This window comes from Cucurbita pepo, chromosome LG18, assembly GCF_002806865.2.
Source record: "Cucurbita pepo subsp. pepo cultivar mu-cu-16 chromosome LG18, ASM280686v2, whole genome shotgun sequence".
NCBI classification, from domain to species: Eukaryota; Viridiplantae; Streptophyta; class Magnoliopsida; order Cucurbitales; family Cucurbitaceae; genus Cucurbita; species Cucurbita pepo.
The window spans coordinates 5,457,142-5,483,515 of record NC_036655.1 but is presented as its reverse complement, the minus strand read 5'-3'; the positions used below and the strand labels follow the sequence as shown (position 1 = coordinate 5,483,515).

Here is a 26,374-nt window from a genome sequence, read left to right as displayed (position 1 = left end):
TGGGCTGTGTCGTGTCGTGTGTGTGGTGAAAACTAGAGGCACACACTATAAGGGATTTTGAAGAGAACAAAGTATTATTTACAATGGCGTGAAATCTCTCCCTAATAAATGTGGTCAAAGTGAATAATATCTACTAATGATAGACTTTGGCTGATGTAAATATTAACTGAGATCGAGATAGAATATTGATCAGCTCATTATCAAGCACTGAACAAACCTTATTAATCAAAAGAGAGTATCAATCCAGAACTAGAAGAAGCAAGAGTTAACATATACAGAGTACAGGCAGATACACAGCCAGAATAATTAGTAGGTTCACATTTCAGTTTAAAGAGCCAACATAATATGATATGCATTATCCACTAAGTTCATCTATGCTTCAAGTGAATGAATACCCTGCACAAAACCAAAATACCAATTAAACTACAGATCCTATTATATATTCTGCACTTTAAAAGTCAAGCTAATTAGATATTTAAAAAGCAAATGAAACAAAGTTGAGGAATCTGCTTTTTTGCAAAGAAATCAAGAACCAGACAAACGAGAATTCACTCGTTTTGTTATGAGCACAATGAAGATAGCTAAAGATCACAGCAAGGCCGGTCAAATACATTAAAGAAACACGACTCCAGCTAAAAGGTTCTTTGGTAAAAGGTATATTGGAGGCTACAAGATAGCTTTTCTAGAACCTGAGAATGACAATGTGCATTCAGAAAAGAATCTATGTTATACGCCTGCAATGCAAGCAAATTAAAGCTATTCACATCCTCTACTTTTCTTTCTTCTATCAAAGATCTGACTATCAGACCATTCAACCTCGGGGATGGTTCTTCTAATGGTGTTTATTTCTTTGTCCAACCAAATAGAATCTTAGGGAATAGTAGCCTTAATGTCTAGAATCATATAACTACTTCTACATTCAACTTCCTATTCCATCGCTCTCTCTAGCTCAACCTTTTTTCCCCTTACCTAAGAATCATCTTTCTGTTTGTTCTATGTCTATAGGTCCTTCATTATGTCAGCTTCTAGCAACTGTCATTTGAAATCCATAGGTGACAAAGTCCTATTCATAATAATAAATACTTCTAGAGCAGTCCAACCCCACCGCTAGCAGATATTATCCACTTTGGCCTGTTACATATCGATAGAAAGAGGTTTTCACACTCTTATAAGGAATGTTTCGTTCCCCTTCCCAACCGATGTGAGATCTCACACTCCACCCCCTTGGGAGCCAGGGTCCTTGCTAGCACACCCCCGATGACCAACTTTAATACCATTTGTAACAGCCAACCACATCGCTTGCAGATATTGTCCACTCTGGCCCATTACGTATAGTCATCGGCCTCACAGTTCTAAAACGCGTCTACTAGGGAGAGGTTTCCACACCCTTATCAGGAATGCTTCCCCCTTTCCAACTTATGTGAGATCTCACAACTTCAAAAATAGATTTTGCTAGCTAGCCCACTGGGTTGGACATATTTTTTGGCCTAATGTGCAACAAAATCGCCTACATAACCAATGCCTTAATATCTTATAATAAGACGGGTTTTGTCATTGTATGGTTGTCCTTAATGGCTTCTGTTCTTGTTAAACTCCCTCCTTTTCAGAATCCAAATTGCAACGCCATCACCTTTTCAACCACAGAACGCCAAGTTGTTAGATCCAAAAATAGATAAAGATTCTATTCATCAATGAAGCCGATTCGACAAAGGCCATCCGGTTACTTCAACGCTTAAAAATTATTGCCAAAACTAGCCAGCTGCCAATAATTAATATATTTACAAGGTGATCCAGCAGATGTTACACAAGGAGAAAGTTTCCATTCCGCAACGTCTGGAAACTATGATTTTTTTCCTTTTTATATCATTATAAATTCTGGGATTCTTAGCAGAAAACATTATATATTTAACCTCTCAAATTAGTCAAGGTGTAATCAAGAAAACCTTGAATTGGGAACGATATGAATATGGAAGGAAAATACAGATTCTGTTCAGAATTCATGAATATAGAAGATAATTAGAATCCAATCCAGTTAAAAAGGAGGACATTAGAAAATTTAAACCAATATCATCGTCCCGTTTCTGCAGAATTTAATCCAGAGACAATGCTTTCAACACCACAATCACAGAGCGGTTATCAAAATTAGATAAAAAGTCACATTCACATGCATCTATCCCTATCCAATCCAGAATTACTCCTAAATTCTTAATTCTAACAGTGGAATTGGCCGTAAAAGATGCAGAGAGCAGAATATTGAAGAAACCCGAACCTCTTACGAAGAAGACCGACGCCCTTCACACACTGGGCTCTCGTTGAAACTCTTGGACGGATACTTAGCGGTGATCACCCCAACCTCGAAGACCAAATCCTCGCCGGTGGACCTAATACCAGTAATCGACCACCACTGGAACAAAGCACGAACTCGAATCCCGTTGAGATTGTGGATTCGATCCTTTGCAATCTTACCAGTGACAACCCTAGAAAACGAAGCCACGTAGTTGTCCGGTGGAAGCGTGAACTTGCACGAGTCGCCGAGGTCCAAAGAGAAGTCACCAGAGGTTTCATTGATGGTGTAGCTGGAGACGGCGGACGGCAGAAGGCCAAACGGAAACCCGTAATTGGCGAGGCGAGCGTGGGCAGAGGAGGGTGGCGCTTTTAGGTCATTCGAATCGGTGGATTGGGTCGAAAGAGAAACAAGAGCTGAAAAGAGAAAAAGAACGAAGATGGATTTCATGGTGAACTTCTTGTAGTTCCGATCGTCCTCGGAATCAAACCAAATGTTGTTTCCGATTTTACAAATTTCTGAGATTTTTCTTTCTTTCTTCTTCTTCCGAGTTATTGACCAGTCGTTGTGGATACGTCACTGTTCTCTCTTCCACAAACGATATCCCGCTGGCGATGAAAAACCTTGACCTGTTAAACGACGTCGTGGCATTGACTATTTATATTCAATTATTTTCATACAAGATATTTCTATCATTATCTAAACAAATTGCAACGTTTGTTTTCAATCATTCTTTTTTTATTTTACTTATTAAAATTTCTTCTAGGTATAATTTTTTTTATTTTAGTCAATTAATCAAACTTGATTCTTTTTGCATTGACTTTAACGTTAGGTTAAGTGACGGTTTAAACTCGCTTTTCTCAAACTTTTCCTCACATACTTTTCCTTAAAGTTTTTAAAGTCTCTGAAAGAGAGAGGTTTCCACGCATTCATAAAAAAAAAAATGTTTATGTGATGTCTCATCGGAGAGGAGAACAAACCACTCTTACAAACCTTTTTCGCGCGTTTTAAAGTCTGGAGGGAAAGCCCAAAGAGGACAATATCTACTACCGTTTCACTCACCTCATTCAGGCCCAGTGTCCTCTCTGGTATCGCTCCGTGTTCACTCCCTTTGAGGATCTTCCTAGCATACACGTTTTAAAACCTTGAAAATGATAGCCGCTAAACTGTTACATGTTATTTTAATTATAGACCATACATAAGTTTAAAATGAACCAAATATTTGAGTTAGGCATGTATAAATACTACTATTCCTATAAACAACATATAGAATAAAGAAATTAAGACACAAAATTATTAATTTGTTGATATGCCAATGTTGATCAAGGTAGCGAGGACTGCCAAAGCTGCGAGCTTTTGACTTTAGAAACGCTCTCCACCACTTCATACGGCAAAATGTCTCCAATAACAATCACCATCTTAGTCTCCAAGTCCACAGTGAACGACCTCACTCCTGCGTTCATTTCCCAAAACAAATCTAAAAAAAAAAAAAAAAAAAAAAAAAAATTGTTAAATGATATGATATGATATGATACCTTCCATCTTTGAAATGTGTTTCTCCACTTTTCTTGCACAGCCTTTACAGTGCATGGACACCCTGAGCGTCACCATCTACAAAACCAAACCAACATAGTTACGGATCTGTGGGGCTAAGGAAGAAAGGGGGAAGTGGACACAAAATAGACCATGGGCTTGAGTTGAAAGGCTAAGCTCTGGCTTCCATTCACACCGTCCTCCAATGTCGGGAGTCGGCCCTTGTTGCTGCTGGCAATGAGTGGGTCTTTGTCAAAACGAGCGGTGGAAGTCCATGACGAGGGACCGAAGCAATCCAGAGCCTTGGCGATTTTCTTCAGCTTTCCCATCAGAAAGCACTAAAATCTACCACAAATCAAGTGAATTTCATAATTAATAAGAGCAGGGAGAGGGAGACAGAGTATATAAAGAAGCATTTGGTGACCAAAATGAGAGTAAATTATAATGCTAAAATAATGGGTTTGGGTTGCAATAAATGAACCAAACTGTAAAATTTTGAGGCTCATAATTCAACCCAAGATTTAAAGTTAAAAAATAGTTTCTACTTGTAAATTATTGTGAACAAATTTGAAAAGGTAAACAAGTGGATGCTTGTAGCAGGAAATAAAATGAATGTTGGAGGTGAAGATAACAGTTAGAGCAGGAAGGAGGGAAAAAGCTAAGGCTCTGGCCACCGGACACCTGCGTGTGCCGAGACATTTTGGGCTACAATAATTTGAGCCAGACGAGACAGTTTGGGCTACAATAATTTGAGACATGTATGAGCATTAATATTATTACGAGTCATTTTCGTTTTGTATTTATTTAAACGCAATTCAAGAAAACTTTTATAAAAGTTACGTTGTAGTGTTATAGTGTAAGAGATACATCGTGGATGCTGAAGAATTTATTCTTTTCAAATTGTGTAAACCTCTGTATCTCTTTATTCATTTATATTAATGGGGTGTGAGTGTGATTGAAACGAGATTGTAAATTGTGTTTAAAATAAATTTGATCGATTATATTTTAAAATTGGCCATCTTTTTTAGGTCACGTGAGAACCATGTGAGGATGGAATAGTTTTGGAAATTTAGTTGAGAAGGAAGAGAAGAAGGAGAGGAGTCACATTATGCACGTGCGACTCACGTGAGTTTTGCTAATTTTGTAACAAATATTAAAAGGCCTTCAAAGTATTATAAATCATTATTTCTTTCTTCATCTAAATCACGAGTTTTATAAATAATAATAATAAAAAAAAGGCATTTATTAAATTTTATCGTACATTTGAAAGAAAATGCAGAAAAAATAATTGTCAGAACCAACAAAGTCGAACTCTTAAAAAAAATATAAAAAGAAAAAAAGAAAAAACAATAATTTAGCAGTGTTAATGAAGGTGTGGATTTGGGCAGGCTGTTCTGGAAACTAAGAAATAGATACAGGTAAATAATTAGGAAAATATGGACCGAGTTGGCATGGCAGCTAAATTAACAGGAATAAATAAATGTTATTTTTTTAAAAAAATTATCGTACAATAAAACTTCCATAATTCATTAGTCAAATATATTAGGTTTATTTACTCGATTCATTCTTAAATTCCAAGAACAATTTCATTTAGGCAAAGGAGGCAGGTTAGGTGTGCATTTCAACCATTTATTAGGTCATATTTAATGGTGTATCCATGTTATGTGATATGTTTTTGATGAAACAGGTGACATAAATATATGATTTTGTCTCTATTATTTATGCTACATTTTTTATTAGATATATCTTTGCTTGTAGTGAAACAGGTAGCATAAATATATGATCTTGTCCTTGTTTTTTTTTATTTTATTATTATTATTGTCGATAATAACATAGATTATGTATTTATGATGTATATATATGTTTTTTATATTCTTACGCATTAATTAATTACCATGTCAACTGATTTGAACAAAATGAAAATAATTATAATAATAAAATAGAAGTAGAAGGAGTTGGGTGAATTTATGATGGGGCCATTGAGATTCAGGTCCATGTTATTGGGGATCAGTGGTCTGCCTACACTGGGTCCTACTAGATTCAGCCATTTTTTTAATAAACAAAAATTTCAAAATCTTAAAAAAAATTAATTTTCATGAAATTTGGAAGCAAAAATGAAAGATGTAACGGGAACAGAATGTATAGGAAACCCAAAAGGAATACTAAATATGATATAGATTTAGATTTAGATTAAGATGATAATACGAATAAAAGTAGAACTCATAAACCAAAAGAAGAGAAGTGGGGGTTTTGTTGAATTTATACAGACTAAAACAAGATCAACGCCGATGTAAAAACCAAATATAGAAGCCAAACACTTGAGCTTCCTTTTTCTTCTTTCTCCGTGGGTGATGAGAGTTGGGAGAAGAATTGACCAGATTGAAGCTCAAAAGGGGAAATTGCAGGTGGGATTTCTGTGACGAATTAATTAATACAAGGGTGGTGGCGGAGGAGACGCGTATGGAACTCCGTAGATTGGTGGCAGGGGACCTCCGTATACAGGGCTTGGAGGCGGTGGGGGCGATGGAGATGGCGGTGGTGGGGAATTGTAGGGAATCGGAGACGATGGTGTTGGCGGTGGTTCCGAGTATTGAGTATCTGGTGGGGGAGGTGGAGGAGGTTGTATGCAAGGAAGAGGAAGCGGCGATGGCGATGTGTAAACAGGGGGAGGGGGAGAATGAATAGGTAATGGCGGCGGAGGGGAGGTGGGGTGTTGGAGAGGTGGGTTTGGGGAGTAGGATGGAGGAGATGGTGGATATGGGGAGCGGGGACAGTAGACAGGAGGTTGTGTGGATGGTGGCGAAGGGAAATCAGGGAAATGTGGTGGAGGCGGAGTGTGAACTGGGAATGATGGTGCTGGTGGTGATGATGTTAATGGAGGAGAAGGCTCAACCGGCGGATTGAGGACTTGTGGCGGTGATGGAGTTGCAGGCACGGATGGCGAAGGAGGAATGGCTGGAGTTTGACCAGTAGGCGGCGTTGAAGGTGATGGTTCGGACGGCGAGGGAGTTGGCGGAGAGTGATCTTGTGGCGGTGATGATGGCGGTTCGGATGAAGAAGGTGGACCCGGAGGAGTATGGCCGTGGGGTGGTGAGGATGGTAAGGGCTCAGACGGCGGAGGTAATGCCGGCGGCGGATGACCTTTTGGGGGAGATAAGGGTGAGGGTAATGACGGTGGAGCATGACCTTGAGGCGGCGTTGAAGGGGTTGTAGGTGAAGACGATGAGTAAGGCGAAGGTGGTCCAGGCGGAGTATGGCCGTGGGGTGGTGATGATGGTGAGGGATTAGACGGCGGAGGTAATGCCGGTGGCGGATGGCCTTTTGGGGGCGAGAAGGGTGAGGGTAATGACGGCGGAGCATGATCTTGAGGCGGCGTTGAAGGGGTTGTGGGTGTAGACGGAGAGGAAGGCGAAGGTGGACCCGGCGAAGTATGGCCGTGGGGTGGTGAAGATGGTAAGGGTTCAGACGGCGGAAGTAATGCCGGCGGTGGATGGCCTTTTGGGGGCGAGAAGGGTGAGGGTAATGACGGCGGCGCATGATCTTGAGGCGGCGTTGAAGGGGTTGTCGGTGTAGATGGAGAGGAAGGCGAAGGTGGACCCGGCGGAGTATGGCCGTGGGGTGGTGAGGATGGTAAGGGATCAGTCGGCGGAGGTAATGCCGGCGGAAAAAGACCTTTAGGGGGCGATAAGGGTGAGGGTAATGACGGCGGAGCATGACCTTGAGGTGGCGTTGAAGGGGTTGTAGGTGTAGACGGAGAGGAAGGTGACGGCGGAGAAGAAACCAATGGCGGTGCCGACGGTGGCGAATGTGGCGACAGAGGAGGAAAATGGGGCGAGAGCGGCGGCGATGGAGGAGACACCTCCCCTGCCGGCGGCGGAGTAAATGGAGTAGAAGGCGAAACAGAAGAAGCACGGCATTTAAACGCATTACAATCAACACGCCTCGAAAAGAACGCCTTACATTGCCCACTCGGCCGCTGCGCCGGCCGGCCAGTCAAGCAATTCCTCCGATCACTGAAATCCGGAACCCTCAAACACGTCTGCGGCTCACCGGAGAAGAAGTTATTCGAGAACGTAAAGTTCTGAAGCTTAGGCAAATCACAAATACTCTCCGGAATCGTCCCAGAAAGAAAATTATTAGCCACATTGAGTTGCTCCAAACTCGCAAGCCCTCCAAATGTCTCCGGCAACGGACCCACCAGCTCATTGGAACTTACATCGAACACCGTCAAGTTCTTCAACGCCCCAATTTCGGGCGGCAAGCAAGAATTAAGCCCATTGTTCATCATAATGATCTCATTCAGCCTCGTCATGTTGCCCAAGCTCGAAGGCACACACCCATGGAACTTATTGTTCCCAAGCACAATGACCGACACCGGCGAATTTCCAAAATTATCAGGCAGTTCGAATCTGAATCTGTTGTGGTTAATAAAAATGGCGTCTAAATCCTTATCGAACAGCTCTCTGGGTACATTTCCTTCGAATTCGTTAAACCTCAGATCCAAAAACTTGAGCGCCGGAAGCTTGAGAACCACGCCGGGGAACTTCCCAGCGAGCCGGTTATTACTGAGATCCAATTCGTGTAGCAACTTGAGACGATCAAATCTGTGAGGTAAAGTGCCGCAGAATCTGTTTGAGTTGATATGGAACAATGCAAGATCCACAAGCAAACCGAGCTCTTCAGGGAGGTATCCGGCAATGTCGCCGTGGTTGAGATCGATTCCAGCGACGGTGCGGATGTTGGGGTCGTCCAATGCGGGAGCACAGTAAACGCCGAAGTAGCTGCAGACGTCAGATCCGACCCAATTGGCGGTTTGATTGAAAGGGTCAGACAAAATGGCTAGTTTCCAAGCCTGAAGTGCAATGTAAGCATTTCTAATCCTCCCGTTTTCGAAAACCAGAGATGGGTCCACAGTGACTTCTTCGCCACGGTCACCAAACTCGTCTCTGTAGTACAGAAGCTGGCGGCGGCGGATGTAGAGAGCTTCAGCGTCAGAGAGGCTGCCATGGCTGACGGCGGGGAGGGCGGCGGCGAGGCGGAGGAATGTGGGAAGGAAGAGGAGGAGGAGGAGGGGTGAGATGTTGAAATGGGAGTTGGGATTCATCTGGAATGAGGCTCTGAAATTGAAAGTGTAGTGGAGTGTGATTTTAGTAACACCGTCCTTTCCTCTGTTCCTATTTTTCTAGTTATTATTTATTTTTCAGTCTTAAATTAGTATATTTTAAGAACAAAAATATATTCTTTAAAAAAAAAACGTACAGTAAGCCCACCATTGGCCCAATTATGATATTTCAATGTTCGGCCCAATCGTGCTATTTCAATGATCGGCCCAATTAAGATATTTCAATGCTCGGCCCAATTATGCTATTTCAATGTTCGGCCCAACTATGCTATTTCAATGTTCGGCCCAATTAGCTATTTGAATGCTTGGCCCAAAACATAAGCCCAACTGAGAAAATACATTATAATTATTACAGATTTAAATTCCTGTGCAGCTGCTCCATTGCAAAACTAATGGAACTTTCACCACTTCCATCTGTTTGCTTTAATTTGGGAACCAAATCTCTGCACCTTTCCACTCCATCGTCTACCGACAAATAAATGTTCTCTTTCCCGATTGTTTCTGTGAAATCCGAAGCTATCATCTTCTCCATCACTACTATTCTTGGGTTTATAATTCCCATCTGTTCATCATCAAATATCGATTTCATTAATTTTCTAGATGTTTTGCAGAGGAAATGGATTGGTGGGGCACTGCGAAATTACCTGGATTCCGTTTGCTTGTAATGATCTGTGGATTTCAACTAGAGTTTCGATCCCTGTCATGTCGATGGAGGTAACTCCTGTACAAACAACCAAAACTCAGTAATGGGTCAAATTCATTCTGGACTGAATTATTGGTTTTTATCGCGTATTACCGCTCAACTCCAACAGTACATGTTCGACGGATCCATCGTTGGTATCAGATATGGTTTGCTCATCACGAACCCATCTGAAAATCCTATTGAAAAAACCACAAGATTCGGACTGGTTAATCAAAGGCGGCATTATTTGCGCCTAAACTGTTTGATGAAATGCGCAAATGAACTTTTACATTACCTTTCTCTGATGTAGTTGGCGTTGGCGTAATAAACAGGGGAACCAAGTTGAAGAACAATAATTCCAGGGGTTCTTGTTGCATTTGGGTACTGTTCCACGTCTCTATACAAACTGGAGTTTGTTATTTTCCCGAGTTTGCAAGTGGCTGGTCTAGCCATGTAAAGCAGAGCTCTCAGCAAAGCAAGTCCCACCTGATAAAAGAAGTCATAACATATGAGGAAAGACGAGGCTTTGAAACCTCCTTGGTTATGTTATGAATATAATTCACTGACCGAAAGCATGATGCCAACGTCCATGCTTAAGAGAGCAACGCCCAAAAAAGCCGCCATACATATGCAGAAATCAAACTTGTCGACCTTGAGAAGATGATACATTTCTTCATACTTGATGAGACCAAACATGGCGGACATGATAATGGCGGAGAGGGTTACAAGAGGTGTGTAGCTGAAGAGAGGAGCTAGAAAGAGGAGGGTGAGAGCCATGAAGATCGCCATGACTATGTTTGACATGGCTGTCCTACACCCAGCATTGAAGTTCACTGCAGTCTTTGAGAAAGGCCCTGAAAAAAGATAAGTCATTTCATTTTATCAACTTATCGTTCATAATGTAACTGATATAATGAATAGTTTATGTCACCAGTGGTTAGGTAGCAGGAAGTGAAAGATCCGAGGATGTTCATTAAACCAAAGGCTACCATCTCCTTGTTCCCATCGATTTGTTCATTTTTCATGATTGCAAAGCTCCGACCAATTGCTATTCCTTCCTGAGGCGACGATAATGAAGATTAGAGAAGATGAATTTTGAGAGAAAAACGAAAAAGGGAGAGATCCAAGAAGTTACAGCCAAAGCCACAAGGGCAGTGATCAAGCCAGTTTGTACGACAACTGATATATATTTGGAGTCGAAGTTGAGGAAGTGAATGGAAACAGGGTTTATTCCTTTGCTCAAGTGACCCACCTGTTCGGTGATACCAACTGGGTTATTACATCATAATCAAAAGAAGCTAAGAAAAGTCTCCAAATAGTGAAAAAGTAATGATCATACAGTTAAGATTCCATGCTGACTTCCATTGATGAAATAAGCAAACAAACACCCGACTACCACTGTTACCATGGGAGCCATCGCTGACACCCAGAATAGCTTGGGGTTTCTGTTTCTCTGTTTAACCACACAAAAAAAAAAAAAAAAAAAAAAAAAAAAAAAAAAANAAAAAAAAAAAAAAAAAAAAAAAAAAAAAAAAAAAAAAAAAAAAAAAAAAAAAAAAAAAACCATTTTAGAGAAAGATGTCGGATGGTTGAAAGGGAGTCACACCTTGACTAGAAATAATCATGAGTTTATAAATAAGGACTCATCTCTCTATCTAAGGTCTTTTTTGGGGGAAGCACAAAGCATCGTGTAGAGCCGCAATTACAAACAAAAAAGTTGTAAGCCTCGATGGTGTAGTAAAAATTGACTCAAATGTCGAACAAATGGTGGTATATTTCGTTCGAAGACTCGAGAAAATGAGTCAAGCCTTGATTAAGGAGAGGTTGTTCTAAAGTTCCATAGGTCTCAAGGGATGGTGTATAGTGTATTTTGTTCGAACTAATAATTCTCGAGGATTGTGGGGGCCACCTTCGGCTAATCCTCTCTTATTCCTAAGAAAAGATAGAGAAGAGAAAGAAAAGTTGCTTACCAGGAACCTTGTAAACTGAAGGAATAGAAGGAAGACGATGCCGACGACAGCACTTTGCCATTTCCACTGCAGCCAAACAAAGGATACGAAACAACAGAAAAGTTAACGTTTTAGAGGTGAAGCTGAACTGAAAAGAAAATATAAAAGGAAGAAACAAACCAACCTCATTTGTACGGGTGAACACTGCGTGAAGTACCGAAAAAACGTCAGTTTTAGAGGTGAAATGAGTGAGTCCAAGCATGCCTTTCAGCTGTTGCAGGGAAATGATCACAGCCGTCCCTCCCATAAACCCAAGAATTGTCGAGTGCGATAAGAAATCCACCAAAATTCCCAGTCTGTTCATCGAAAAACCAACACAAACGATCAAAAATTGGATTTTTATAAGTTGAATTCACATTTTGAATTGTGGGGTCGAGTTGGGTCGCACCGTAGAAAGCCTAAGGTGGCCTGAAAGACACCGGTAACAAGGGTGGCGGTGAAAACCAAGTGGAGATACAATGTGGGTTCTTCTTCCGGCGAAGCCACTCGTCCGATGATTTGCGATATGAGCAAGGAACATGCTGCCACCGTCCCTACCGCCAGATGCTTGGAGCTTCCAAACACCGCATATACAAGCGGAGGAACGAAGCTAGAATCTAACAATATCATACAATTGTAGAGAGTCATTAAATTGCTCTAATTAGACAACGTTTTAAATTAGGCAAGGGGAATGGGACTCACAAAGGCCAATGATGGGAGGGAGGGTGGCGAGCTTGGCGTAGCTGATGCCTTGGGGAATAGCGAGGCTAGTAATGGTAATACCAGCAAGCAAATCATACTTAAACATACTCAAGTTGTATTTAGGAAGCCATTCCAATATGGGGATGAAATATTTGAGGACCTTTTTCACTCGCTGCACAGCCCCTCCGCCATCTCCAAACTGCCTGAACGGATCATCAGGGAAAAACGTCTCTTTCAGATCCGATTTCAGCCTCTTCCCAAACGCCCTAGGAGCAGCAAAGCTCACATTTTGATCACATTTGAAGGAACCCATTAGAGCAAACCCAACAATTAGTGAATAATTGAAGTGATTGGGGTGAATTGAATGAAGAGAGTTATTATATAGAGGAGATGTTTAGTGGAGAATGATAAGAGGATGAGAGGGCGATGATGGTAAATGGATAAGACAGAACAATAGATTGGAAGTGGCAGGAACTATTCGAGTGTTTCTATTTAGACCCTTTTGGAATTGGGAACAGACATAAATTAAGGTTTGGCTCTTGGGTGTTCCTCAAACTTGTCAAAAACGTTTGAATCACTATGCCTGTTTTGTGACGGTCTTGGTTGTTGGGATATTGAACTATTTATAGTGAAGATTTGTTAAGATATACCGTAGATATTTAGTAAATATATATATATATTTCATGAGTGGTCAAAATGTTTTTTTTACCCATCATCAATAAAACCTTTTACTAATATTCATCTTATTTATGTTCATCCTTATCGAGTGTGTGAGCATCCTATCCTTATCTATATTACTTATCTATATTGAGTGTCTGAGTTGTTGTACTACTAGACCGAGAGACCAATGAAATGTTTTGTCTCGAAAATACTACCAAAATTTACGAATTCCCAGGCAAATGACAAGTTTACACCTTCGTATAAATTAATATTCACTAACTTTTAGTTGTTGTGATTAATAAGCACTAACCTGTAGTTAAATGTTAATTATGAAGATGGGAGGAATAATAAATTTAAATGCAAAAAGGACAAAAAGGGTTTTGAAATTTGAGTGCCAAAAGGGAAGAACATAAACCTTTTGAATTTCTCTTTTATATATACTTCATTAGTTTATTTGTATTGTAACATTTATATATTATTATAAAGGAACAAAAATTGGATTTTAGTACTTAATAACCAATAAAATCTTCGAGATATTAATTAAAAACGACCCTAAATAAGGATAAGACAAAGTAACACCAACCCACTCGATAAATTTCTCTTTTTGTGCAATAATAAAAGAAAAACAAGAACGAAAATTTATAAAAAGTTTGAAACGCAAGAGCTTCCATGTTTGAATTCCTCCACAAAGGGACTCGATTAGACCTCCTTTATGAACCCTAATCTTCAATTTGAATTCCCACCATTGTTGATTGAATGGACTTCCATGAACTCATTCAATCAAGTGGGGAGCATAATAATTATAAACACCCTCTCCTCATTTACACATAACTTTCTTCATCTCTCAACAACAATTAGAATCAAAATATATATGAATTCAATTATGTTAAGAAAGAATTATTCAGTAATTTCGCCCATTGGCCAAAAGGATGGAGAAATTTGGTTGGTAAGATACTAAAACAATTAGTCAATGGGGGAAAAAGGGAAGAATGTCACCTCTTGACAAGGCTCATGCGTGGCTTCCATTACCTCCTTTAACAAAAACACCCTCATATCACTAATACATTTTTAGGGTTTTGGGTTCGAAAATAAACCGTTTCGCACATAACAATGACGATGACGATCAAAAAGGCTTCAAAAATTTTAAATTTAGCAGTAATTAACATACGTGTAGTATTAGAAGGGAGGATTTCGAACGCAAAATTGTATGTCGTCGAGTAAAAGAAAGGGTTAGAAAGTATTTGAAGAAGGGTTAAGAATGGGGTATAAGTAACCCTTGGGGATGGCCTTTGGTGGGTGGAAAAGACAGAATTTGGGGTGTGAAGTGGGATGAATGAAGAAGGCAAAACTCCACAGAGATTTGGATAAAGAGTTATTGGAGGAAGAATTATAGTTGGGTTAAGCAGTAGTCTTCCTTTATAAGATTAAAGAGTGAATTATTGGGAAGAAATAATGAAATTTTTGCATCCATCATCACCAACTCAAAATAGATATGTATAAAATAAGAATGATTTGATAGCATAAGGCTTTGTTTTGATGATGCATAATTACTTTCATGCATTTCATCCTAAACTCATTGGTAATACAAATTTCTCCATTTTTGTAGGAATGAAAATTAGTAATTATAATTTTATTGATTAGTTTATGCTCAAATTGGAAAAAAAATAGAATTAAGAAAGAAGATTAGATTTAAGTATCCATAATAGATCTTCCACTCGTGATAATGAACAATATATTATGTCTATTAATCATATTATTCAATTATTTTGTCATTCTTTATTCATCACATCCATTAAATAACCACCATAGATTTATTTATTTATTTATTTATTTTTGGAACTCGAACACTTTGTACAATGATTAGGGCATATGGGAAGAAAATGTTCAAATTATCACAAGATGTTTCAATTAATGTCACGTTAAAAGAAGAACGAAGTTTTATTTATTCTTGGATTGTTACCAATTGGAAAATAGAATAAAAAGAGCATTTTTACCTTCCTTTTTCACGGTTCTCGAGGGCTAAGTTTCCTTGCAATTATATAGAGTTTAAATTGTATGTTTAGAATTATTTAAGTTCTTGTGGAGTAATTGAAATCTTAAACGAGTGTTTTTAGGTTGAGATATTTAATCAATAAGGCTCGGATTGATTTTATATTTAATCAATAAGGTAATTCAAATCTTACTCCTCTTTAATTGAATTTTTATCATTTGGTATCAGAGCTTTCGTTAAATTAAATTGATGAAAGTGGGTAAGATTTGAAGCTTGGGATTGAGAGAGTAAAAAATATGGAATTATGAAGAAAGCGACTTTAGGGTTTATAAGTGTATATATATTATTTGAGAAAAAGATTAGAAGCCCTCGATAGGAAAGAGGGCCCATTATTAGGCGAAAGAAGCCCAAATAGGGCCCATTATTAGGGCGAAAGAAGCCCAAATAGGGCCCATTATTAGGCGAAAGAAGCCCAAAGAAGGCCCATTATTGGGGTAAGGCAATTTCAGAACAAAAATTATATATTTTAATTAGGAAGATTATAAGGAGCCCAATTCATTTATTTAGCAAACCAATGTATGTACTTTATCATGTGACCACCATTCCTTATGGGTTGCTTGTGGGCGGTATATCTGATGTCCTGGAGGTTGTGGGTACAAGACTTGAACTCGGCAATGCTACTCAGGGCTATGGATTTTACGTTTCTTATGGGTACTACATCTAATGTCGTCGACATTGTTCGTACTAGATTTCAAGCCGTCGGTGCTTTTTCATGACTGTGGCTTTGTAATACCCAATTCAAATAAACAGTGATATGGCTTTGTAATACCCAATTCAAATAAACAGTGATAGGATATTATCCACTCTGAGCATAAACTCTCATATCTTTTGTAAAAAGCCTCACTCTTTAATTAATCAATGTGAGACTCCCTCTCAATCATCCTCAACAAATGACTCCACCGTAGAAGCATGAGTTAGTGCATTTATGGTTGTTTTGCGAAGAAATATGGGTGAAAGAGGTCATCGAGCTCGAAAATTTCAGGTAAAATCGAAGTTGGTTTAAAACTTCAACAACCAAATTCTCGTACCAAGGAGAATGATATAGAACAATTCTTATCTCAACGTGATCGTGGGATTGAGTTCTATAGTATTTGTGAAGGACCCAAGAGCTGATGAAACTTGTAGAAAGAGATCGGAATCAAGGAATTCGAAAACAATTTAAAAAACCGTGGTTAAGAAAGTTATGAAAAATATTTAAAAAGAGACAATATTATAAGTTACCAAACAATAATGAACTAAGACATTAATAACATATAAATTGACAACTAAACTAATAGAATTTAATTGACAAGACACAAATAAATTATCATAGTAAATAAACAAGTAGCTAACAATAAGATTAAAAAAAAAGGGGGTTAATATTATTCTAATAATCTTTTGCATTCATTTTATAAATAAGTTTGAGCTATACATTATTAGTAAATGCAAGCGCAAGAAGCAAAAGGTATAAGGGGATGGGGGGAGTTGGTATTGACGCGTCGTAAAGTAAGCGCGCGCGCGCGCATAATGCGTGTAAGAATGAATCAAAGCCAAGGAGAATTAACCAAAGGAGTGACGACGGCTTTGGTTTGAAGATACTTATGGATAGCCTGCATTCCAGAGTCTCTCCCGAACCCACTCGCCTTATACCCTCCGAACGGGCAGCTCGAGTCGAAAGCAAAGTAACAATTTAGCCAAATGGTACCCGCTCGGATGGACCTGGACACCGTGTTGGCTATGTCTATGTTGTTCGTCACTATCCCAGCTGCCAGCCCGTACTTGGTGTTGTTTGCGCTCCTTATTCCCTCTTCAATCGTCCTGTCAAAACAAAACTCATAATGATTCAAACCCATCAATATACTTAAACCATTCCCACAAAAAGATCGTGTTTTTACTTGAATTTTATGACGGAGAGAACAGGCCCGAATATTTCATCCTGCGCAATCAGTGAGTCTTCCTGGGAATTCAATTACTATTCAGCATAATTGAAGATGATAATAACAGAGGGTGTAAAATACAGAGGAAAATGCAGGACCTTGACGTCTGTGAAGATTGTGGGCTCTACGTAATACCCCACTTCGCCTATACGCTTGCCGCCTGTAACCAGCGTTGCTCCTTCTCTTTTACCGTGTTCTATGTACATCAGAATCTTATCCAGTTGCTTTTTGTCCACCTGCAGAATTTTCAGTCAGTTTCATTGATGGGTGTTACCCAAAACTCTGTTTATTGACTTGTCATCACCTGGGGTCCATAATTAACTTTGGGATCAAAAGGGTCTCCCACCACCCAGGATTTGGCCTTTTCGCTAATCTTTTTGACGAATTCATCATAAATTCCTTCTTGAACCAGAACCCGGGAGCCGGCCACGCAGATTTCTCCCTGTACACCCATCAAAATTGAGGCATGTGGTTGACAGAGGCGCTGAAATTGTTGGCAAGGTTAAGAGTGGTTTACCTTGTTGTAAAAAATGGCGAGGAGAGCAAGATCGACGGCTTTGTTGATATCAGCATCATCGAAGATTAGAAGAGGGGATTTGCCTCCTAATTCCAATGACACTTGCTTCAGGTTACTGGCACTTGCGGCCTGCATTATCAACCTCCCCACCTTGGTTGATCCTGTGAAGCTCACCTGAAAAGCGTACCATTATTAATGAATCATCCCGACCCCATTTCTCTCGTGTTTCATGAGTTAGTGTTGAGGATTATTGAAAGGAATAGTCTTACGTCGGCTCATTAAGAAAAAGATCATGGAATTATAAGTGAGAAACACCATTTTTCATTGGCATAAGGCATTTTAGGAAAACTAAAAGCAAAGCCACGAGAACTTATTCTCAAAGTGGACAACATCATAATGTTGCCAAGGTTTGTTGTTTTTAACATGGCATTAAAGTCATGCTCTTAACTTAGCCATATCAATAGAATCTTCAAGAAGTTGCTGAGTGTTGAAGGTGTAGTAAAAAGTGACTCAAGTGTCGAAAAAAGTAACATTTGTTCGAGGGCTCCAACAAAAAAAAAAGAGTTAGCCTTAATTAAGAGGAGGCTGCTTGAAGGCTTCATAGAACTCAGAAGAGATTCTACAATGTATTTTATTCGAGGGATGATTGTTGAGAATTATTGAAATGAGTGGTCTCACATTAACTAAATAAGAAAAAGATCATGAATTTATATTTTCGTTAGTTTGAAACGATCGTATTCTTAAAGTGGATAATATTATGCGTTACCTTGTCAATATCCATGTGTGATGCAAGGCTGGACCCTGCGGTTGGTCCATATCCAGTCACAACGTTGAGTACTCCATCTGGAATGCCAGCCTAATATGCCACGTCAAAAAATCGAGATTAAAAAAAAAGGAAAAAAAAACGTCCACATATGCTAGGTCATCCATTCACCACAATGTCAAAACCCAATTATATTTTATAAAAGTCCAAAAAATACTTTCCCGATATAAATTAGTCATTTTCATGCTAATTTTAATTCATTTAATTATTGCGATAAAAAAGAGAGGTAGAGAGACGCCGGACCAGTTTGGCGAGATGAGCGTAGAACAGGGCGGAGAGGGGCGTCTGTTCGGCGGGCTTGACGATCATGGTACATCCGGCAGCCAACGCCGGGCTAACTTTCAACCAGAACATGGTCGTCGGAAAGTTCCACGGTATGATATGACCCACCACTCCAATCGGCTCCAGTAACGTGTAGCCATGAAGCGGCCTTGACATTTTCAATATCTTGCCGTGAATTTTATCCGCTGCACCTGCGTAGTACCGCAGCGTATTTGCAGCCCCGGGTATATCCACTATCTTCCCCAGATGAAACGATTTTCCACCGTCGATGGTATCCAACGTTGCCAGTTCCTCCACGTGTGCATCTATCAATTCCGCTAGTTTTGTCATTATCCTCCCCCTCTCCTGCACATTATTACCCAATAATCCAAAAACATTAACATGTCATTTTCTTTCCATTATTATTGGAAAATAAAAGAAAATTGTACAAGTTGTAGTCGTCACTCGATGCTGGCCTGTAACTCTAGATGATATGCTAACCAAGACAATTTCACAAACACGTAACTCAATGCTACTTTTAAAATTAAATTAAATATTTAATCTAATTAATTATGTTTAAACTATAAATTATGACGGACATAGCAAAGTATTGGAATGGATATTAATTTGTAATTAAAAAAAAAAAAAAAAACTATTAATTTAAACTATAAATTTGAGGAGGATAAAGTGGGGGAAAAGGTATGAAGAAGAACAAAAATAGAAATACTCACGGCGCCGGACATGCGTGGCCAAGGGCCATGATCGAAAGCCTCACGGGCGGCTTTCACGGCCAAATCCACGTCTTCTTTGTCCCCGGCGGCCACCGACGCGATAACCTCCCCTGTTCTTGGATCTATGGTCTCCAAAGTTTTTCCTGTTCATTTTTTATTTTCGAACAACACCCAAAAAAACCCAGATTGGAATTTAACCAAAATTCTTCGTAAAACCCAGATAATCGGGTTGTCGGAAATTGGATTTTCCGACGGCGACAGGGAAATCTCCGACGACCCATGATTTTTCAGGCAGAGAGAGAGAGAGAGAGACACACACACACACACACACACATATATATATATATACCTGAAACAGAGTCAAGGAATTGTCCATTGATGAAAAGCTTTGTGAACTTGATTTTGGGTAAATTGAGCTGGGATTGAGAATTTCCATTGCAGTGATTCTCCTCCATCTTGGTATGTGTATCACTGTTGGTGTGAGTGTGGTTTGGATTGACGGAAATAGATATGAATTTGCAGAGAGGAGTGCGTGTGGTTTATAGGAGAAGGCAGAAGACAGCTTATATAGGCAATTCTGCAGCGCAGCCAGAATGAAGGCAACAACATCTCCAGGCACTCCATGTGGGTCACTTTCATGACATTAATTTCAATGTGGACTTTTTTTTTTACACTTTCTTTTTTCAGAAAAAAACGCACCCACATGTGCATGTAATGTAAATGGTAATAATACTGTTCAAAATGAAAGAAACTCTAATATTCAGGTTAAAATGTTTTACCTGACATCTTTGACTTAAAATAAAGATGAAAACTAAATGATAGTTATTATCTACAAACCAGCCGTGCACTCACCCAATTCCCAGGTGGACTCTAAAAATTAGTCAAAGTTTTACCGTTATTAAAATGTATCTCAAAACTATAGGATATACTCTAAACATATTGCCTATGCCACGTGTTCACAATTCTTCATACGTGTCATCGCCACGTCTTCAATATGTTTGCCATGGAAAGAATCGAAAAAACGTAAGAAACTAGGACAAGACAGAGGACAGGGCTACAACTGACATTTCCAATAACCCCTGCGTTACTCTTACGTTGCTATTTACTCACATGTGTTAAATTGTATTTAAATTAGAAGGGGAGTTTGTAAATCGCTTTTATAATTTTATAAATAAATTTTAGTCACCATTAATTAATACTTTTTTAAATTTTAATTTTGTACTTAATACATCATAAAATCGAAACCTTTCGTTTTAAATTTAATACTTCTATATATATATGGGAAGCTTAAAGGTAATAAATAATAACCAATAAAATGATTGGGAATAAGTAATTACTCCACTAATTTTCTATATATATATATAGATATATATATGAAGAGTCAAAGTTATTGTTATAAGGGCGATTAATTAATTAATTTTTTTTTGGATAAATGTGTTTAAAAAAAATATATGAATTGACAACGTGAAACTGAAATATATTAATATTTTATTTTATTTTGTTGATGGAATTTTGATAAAATATTGGGGTGAATTGATCAGATTGGGATCTAAATATTTTTGAAATATAAAAATAAAGTAATAATGCATATCGTATTGAATCGGTGTGGCCTTGGCCTTTTCTTTCTTTTTCTCTGTCTTAAAATATTATTAAATATTTGCAATAATTAAAACTTTAAATTTTGAGAAATTTTAATTTGTATTTTGTAAGGAATATTTTTTTAATTTAGTATTTCATGTTTTAATTATTTTTCAATCATATCCTTTGAATTTTGATTTTTCATGTCTACCTTAATTTTGTTCTTTAATTTTTAATTAAAAATGGTTAAAACATATGGAATTGTGTTGTTACTTTATAACATTAGTTATTAAATTGAAAATAAAAATATAAAAAAATACATAATTAATTAGGTAGACTAGATATATTAGACTTAATTATTGTTGAAACGGTAGTTTGCATTTAATATTTTTAGACTAATATCTCAACTGTTTATAATAAATATTAGACATTTAACTACAATTTATTATTAGTGTTTAATAATTTAGACTACGACATTGAATTATTTATGATAATAGAGTTGTTTTAACGTGTCAACCAGTATTTTATTTTCAATCCCATGTTTTTTTAGGTTTTTTTTTTTAAATATAGTTAATATTGAATGGTTGTAAGTCAAGTAGATTTAATTTTAACGCTTTTATGAGTAGGCACTAAATTTAATGTATTAGGAGTTATTAATTTTATAAGCATTTTTTTCAAACTATATTTGCAAAATCGTGTGGCCTCTTTGAATTTGATATGGTACGGATTACTTTATATATGGAGTTAGGAGTTAGGTGGAAGGTAAAATTATATGAATAATGAATTGAATTTTTCGTTATAATTAAGATAAGTATTGTTTAATAGTTAGAACACTGCTTCTTTTTAGAGAAGAGATGTCCATTTTCGTTCTCATCCTCGCCCCGTGTATATATATCTATATATATATATAAAATATTTATTTATTTATTTTATATAAAATTCATCTTCACCATTTTTTTTTATTTGTTTAAAATTTTTATTATATATAAATAAAAATCTAGTGTATTTGAGATTGTGTCTTGTAATATTTAAATGGAAGAATATGAGTTGTAATATTCAAATTTAAACTTATTATGAATTAACATTTAAATTATATTTTGACACGAAATATATATTTTTTTCTATGATATTCAACACCTTTTTTCTATAAATNAAAAAAAAAAAAAAAAAAAAAAAAAAAAGCATAATTTTTTTTTATTCTATTTGGTTAAATTTATGATTTAAAAAATGTGTGAAAAATTCTCACTTTAATCCCCACAAAATTATACGAAACTTGTTGTGGGGAGGAGATGGAAAAACCATTTCTTAGTCCTACCTCATCCACCGAACATGTCTACATCTCTCTCAAACATTTTCATGCACTTCGATCCCTACAAAATTATTCGAAAATTTTTGTGGGGATGGAGATGGAAAAACTATTTCTTATCCCTACCTTGCCGAGCGAACATGTCTACATCTCTCTTAAAAGCATTTTCACTCATTTCGATTTCCACAAAATTATAAGAATTTTTTTTTTTTTTGTCCAAGGAACATGTCTACATCGTTTTCAAACATTATTGTTTTAAAAATATATATTTATTTATGAGAATTTCCAATTATTAAATGAGTGGTTGAGATCGATCCAAGTTGCGAAAAGGAAAGCTGTTCGATGAATTTGGCTGTAAAAATGGAAATTGACTGTTTAAATGTTTGCAAACTTTAAAAAAAAAAAAAAAAAAAAAAAAAAAATTGAAATTGTTTATTAGAAGATGACAAAACACTCCCATCAAATTGAAATTAAGAAATGAATTTCAGTGCTTTCTTGGGCACGTCGTGTAAAATAAATAACAAAACAAAAATTAATTTCAATATATCAATTTAAATTAATTTATCATAAACCAATTAAGCCACAAAAATTTGATTATGTTTACATTTCTAACAATACGACTGAAAAACTGAGACAGTGACAACACATCCAACCACTAAAAAAAACATATTCCATTTACACTCTTTAGCTGTCTGTCCATCAGCTCCGACCTTTTTTATTTATTATTTTTTTTAATTAAAAACAAAACATACGTGATGATAATCCATTTTTTTTTTAAAAAAGAATCTTTTTTTTCCATAAAAAATAACCAAATAAAATAAAATAACAATTATATTCAAAAGATAAGACGCTTATTATATGTAATAACCACATACTAACACGAGTTATTCTAACATGAAATGAGTACCAGCAAAAACGCTGACCTGAGGTGGATTGTGAAATCCCACATCGGTTGGAGAGGGAAATGAAACATTTTTTATAAGAGCGTGGAAACTTGTGCATAGCACACGTTTTAAAATCTAGAAAAAGTACAGAAGAAAAAGCTCGGAAGAGAACAACATCGGCTAGTGGTGGACTTGTGTTATTACACAATAAGTTTCAATTCTTTTAAGAACTCTTATGTTCGGTATCACATCGGTTGATTGAGTTTAAAATATTTAGAATAATTGCAAACTGGCGTTTACTTTCATGAAGTTGACATTAAAATGAAATACATGGTTTGAACAAAGAATAACTAAAGAATCATTTGGCGGGTTCTTCAATTTTTTTCTTCTTTCATTTAAATTATACATAGAACATGATTATTCATCAATAATTAATGTTTAAAATAAAGGATAATAAATTAGATAACGTATAAACCAAGATAACTTAGTTTTATTCCACATATTTGTGGTGTAGCGAATAGTCAAAAGAATGGTAGCCAATATATTGCAATGCTTAATTCAAATAATTTAATATTCTTATAAATAAACTTCAGAATGTTTGATTAATCCACACCACTTATAAAAGTTTTTTTTTATTTATAATCAAATAAATTACAAGGATATGAAGATAGTAATAAATGAAAAATAATAATAAATGGAAAGATACCTATAATAATAAGACAAATATTCGATATTTACCTTATAATAAAGTATCAAATATAATATATATGGTAAATTATAATTTATTACTAAATATCCTTCACAAAACTAATGGTCAAAATTGATAAATTCATAAAATATTAAATACTAGGTCAAACTTGGGTTCTTATTTTCCGTAAGAAAACTGGAATAATTAAATATAATATAGTTTTGTGGGTTTATTTGGAAGTTTGGACTATTATTTGATTATCAATAATTACAAGATTTCCAGGTCAACTTACATGAATGATGCACCAACTTGTGTATAAACTCATCCTTATTCTAATAATTCATTTAATTAATTAATTAATTCTTCTCTTCTATTACCAAATGAATTATCTTCTCCGTTTTACGTTTATCACTCAAATTCTAGTTTCATGAACTTTATAAAGCTTTTGTAATTATGTGATACAAATATTCTGGTGTAAAATTTCTCAGAAATGTTCTAAAACTGTGAGACTAACGACAATGCGTAACGAGCTAAAATAGATAATATTTGTTAGCCGTGAACTTAGACTGTTATACTAATAAAATATTTGTGTTTGTTTTATAAATTAAGAATAGCTCGATTCACATGACGTGTGTCGTACCGACCAAAAGATTTGATGTCATTATTAAAAAAAAAAAAAAAAAGTTGGTTTGGAGTGTTTTTGGTTTTTTCACATCATATATAGAATTTTTAAATAATGTGGACAGAATTTGTGGATTTTTGTGAAAAGAAAAATAGTATAAATCCTATAAATATATTTAATGGGAAAATTAAAATAATAATAATAATAATTATTAAGCAATGGTTTTTTTCCTCTGAAAAATCATAAACAATGAAAAACATGATATTATCGTGTTTTTTATTTAATTAGGAGATGTTTTATTATTTTATGAGAAGGGAGATAACTTTGTCGTGAAGAAATAATATTAATTGCACGTACACAAAAAACAATGGAAACCAATATTTTCAACATTTATTTAAATTTTTATCGAAAATCAATTGACAACGTGGTTTTTAAAAAATAAAACCCTACTTTCTACGTTTGAATAGAAACTGGGCCCTCAATGGGCCGACAGTCTACTTGGACCAATTCAATGGTGAAAGAACAAGGCCCACTTGGATACTAAAAAGTATCAATTTCTTGATTTAATTATTTTTACAATGTCATACTAAGCTATAGTCATAAATTATATTAAAAAGAAAATAAAATTATTATAATAAATGTGGTTTAGAGTAAATAAAGATTAAAAATGTTATATTTTCGAAAATAAACAAAAGAAAAAAAATATTAAAAACGTTATTACAAAAACCTATATCTGACCGACAAAGGGCAAACCCGGTATCCATTCGGTTCATTATAATATTGTTTAATTAAAGAATTGTTCTAATTTTTAAATATTTTATTTCAGTCTTTTTTTTTTCTTTTAAATAAATTTTTAAATAAATTATCATTAATTTCTAATCAAATCAATCTCAATCTAATTTTGTTACATTTTCTTTTCGTCGTGACCGCTTGATATTTAAATTTTGTAATTTTTATTCTCATAAAAAAATTTGTGTTATAATTAATTTTTATAGTTTTATATATATATTTTTTTGTAATTAATTAATTAATTGATTTGTAAATGTAACAAAATATAAAATATAAAATTTAAAAGCTAAATGGTTATACGAAAAAAAAAAATAGTATAAATTAAAAATTTAAAGAAGGTTGCTCAAGCAATGTAAAAATACTTAAGTTTGTTTATTTTAAGTATGGATGTGTTGTTCCTTCTTCGACTGGGTCTAGAAGATAACATTTTTTTCATTATACAAACAAAAGTTTGGATGTCTATGAACTCATATCACATTCACGTTTGCACTATATTTATGTAAAACTACTTCATTTATGTCACGTTCACGTGCAAATGGGTCGTATTATATTCATGTAATTATTAAAAAGAATAAAATAGAGATAAAACGATTTATATATCAAAGACTTTCTTTTTAGTTTACTAAAATTTCAGTTAAGGGAAGAATTGCCGAGAGGTATAGGCCAAGGTTGCTGATAATGTGGCTGAACCAAGTTGTGTAGAGGTCTAGGTTAAGGTGGTAGGTTATATTGCTAGTTGACTTGTCCAATATCGACGTGACCTACCATTTAAAAACTCTCACTCGCATCCAATTTTTTCATTCTTAAATTAATCAGAGTAATGAATTAGACATCGTTCTAATTTACGGTGAAGATTACATAAAACTTTTATTCTTAACGAGAGCAAAGTTGAAAAGAAGCGAAATGAGAAGCTTCATGGAATTGGGGGAAGCTGTTAGCAATAGCAATCCAAATTTTTTGGAAGACTTACCAATTTTATGTTTCAATGGAGATGTTTGATAAATGAATGCGAAGAAAGGTTTATAAAATTGGGAGTTCATCTTAAAATCATGTCGTCTTGTCCCTTTTCCTTTCCCAATCAATCGAAGATTCAAACACACATCACATATGCAACCAAACAAAACAAACAAACAAAGAAAAAAATGAAGAAAACTTTCCTCAATGAACATGGGTAGGAAACGAGTCAGCAATGGCTTTCAAAATTAGGGAAACCCCACTCTACAATCCCATAAATAGTT

At 36.2% G+C, this 26,374-nt stretch overlaps 5 protein-coding genes across 5 annotated transcripts; all 5 read right to left on the bottom strand.

Moving 5' to 3' along the window:
• Positions 1–174: 174 nt before the first annotated feature.
• LOC111779757 lies at positions 175–2,890 on the bottom strand. Its single transcript, XM_023659879.1, has 2 exons — positions 2,270–2,890; positions 175–396 (listed from the first exon to the last, which is right to left on the bottom strand). The coding sequence occupies exon 1, from the start codon at positions 2,732–2,734 to the stop codon at positions 2,273–2,275; it is 462 nt and encodes a 153-aa protein (XP_023515647.1). The 5' UTR covers positions 2,735–2,890; the 3' UTR covers positions 175–396; positions 2,270–2,272.
• Positions 2,891–3,471: 581 nt separating this feature from the next.
• On the bottom strand, positions 3,472–4,211 carry LOC111779758 (protein SODIUM POTASSIUM ROOT DEFECTIVE 2-like). Its single transcript, XM_023659881.1, has 3 exons — positions 3,970–4,211; positions 3,820–3,895; positions 3,472–3,737 (listed from the first exon to the last, which is right to left on the bottom strand). Exons 1-3 carry the CDS (start codon positions 4,144–4,146, stop codon positions 3,607–3,609), a joined length of 384 nt encoding a protein of 127 aa, XP_023515649.1. The 5' UTR covers positions 4,147–4,211; the 3' UTR covers positions 3,472–3,606.
• A 1,790-nt stretch (positions 4,212–6,001) lies between these two features.
• Positions 6,002–9,016, bottom strand: LOC111779752 (leucine-rich repeat extensin-like protein 4). Its single transcript, XM_023659875.1, has one exon. It carries the CDS (start codon positions 8,919–8,921, stop codon positions 6,246–6,248), a length of 2,676 nt encoding a protein of 891 aa, XP_023515643.1. The 5' UTR covers positions 8,922–9,016; the 3' UTR covers positions 6,002–6,245.
• Positions 9,017–9,142: 126 nt separating this feature from the next.
• On the bottom strand, positions 9,143–12,928 carry LOC111779753 (probable sulfate transporter 3.5). The gene is made up of 12 exons (XM_023659876.1): positions 12,312–12,928; positions 12,019–12,226; positions 11,755–11,926; positions 11,592–11,657; positions 10,961–11,074; positions 10,757–10,873; positions 10,553–10,679; positions 10,189–10,475; positions 9,917–10,107; positions 9,736–9,818; positions 9,584–9,660; positions 9,143–9,501 (listed from the first exon to the last, which is right to left on the bottom strand). Exons 1-12 carry the CDS (start codon positions 12,622–12,624, stop codon positions 9,289–9,291), a joined length of 1,968 nt encoding a protein of 655 aa, XP_023515644.1. The 5' UTR covers positions 12,625–12,928; the 3' UTR covers positions 9,143–9,288.
• A 3,432-nt stretch (positions 12,929–16,360) lies between these two features.
• On the bottom strand, positions 16,361–19,829 carry LOC111779756 (aldehyde dehydrogenase family 2 member C4-like). The gene is made up of 9 exons (XM_023659878.1): positions 19,619–19,829; positions 19,270–19,412; positions 18,521–18,904; positions 18,221–18,310; positions 17,455–17,628; positions 17,242–17,379; positions 17,036–17,173; positions 16,896–16,957; positions 16,361–16,818 (listed from the first exon to the last, which is right to left on the bottom strand). Exons 1-9 carry the CDS (start codon positions 19,722–19,724, stop codon positions 16,545–16,547), a joined length of 1,509 nt encoding a protein of 502 aa, XP_023515646.1. The 5' UTR covers positions 19,725–19,829; the 3' UTR covers positions 16,361–16,544.
• Between the last annotated feature and the right edge of the window lie 6,545 nt (positions 19,830–26,374).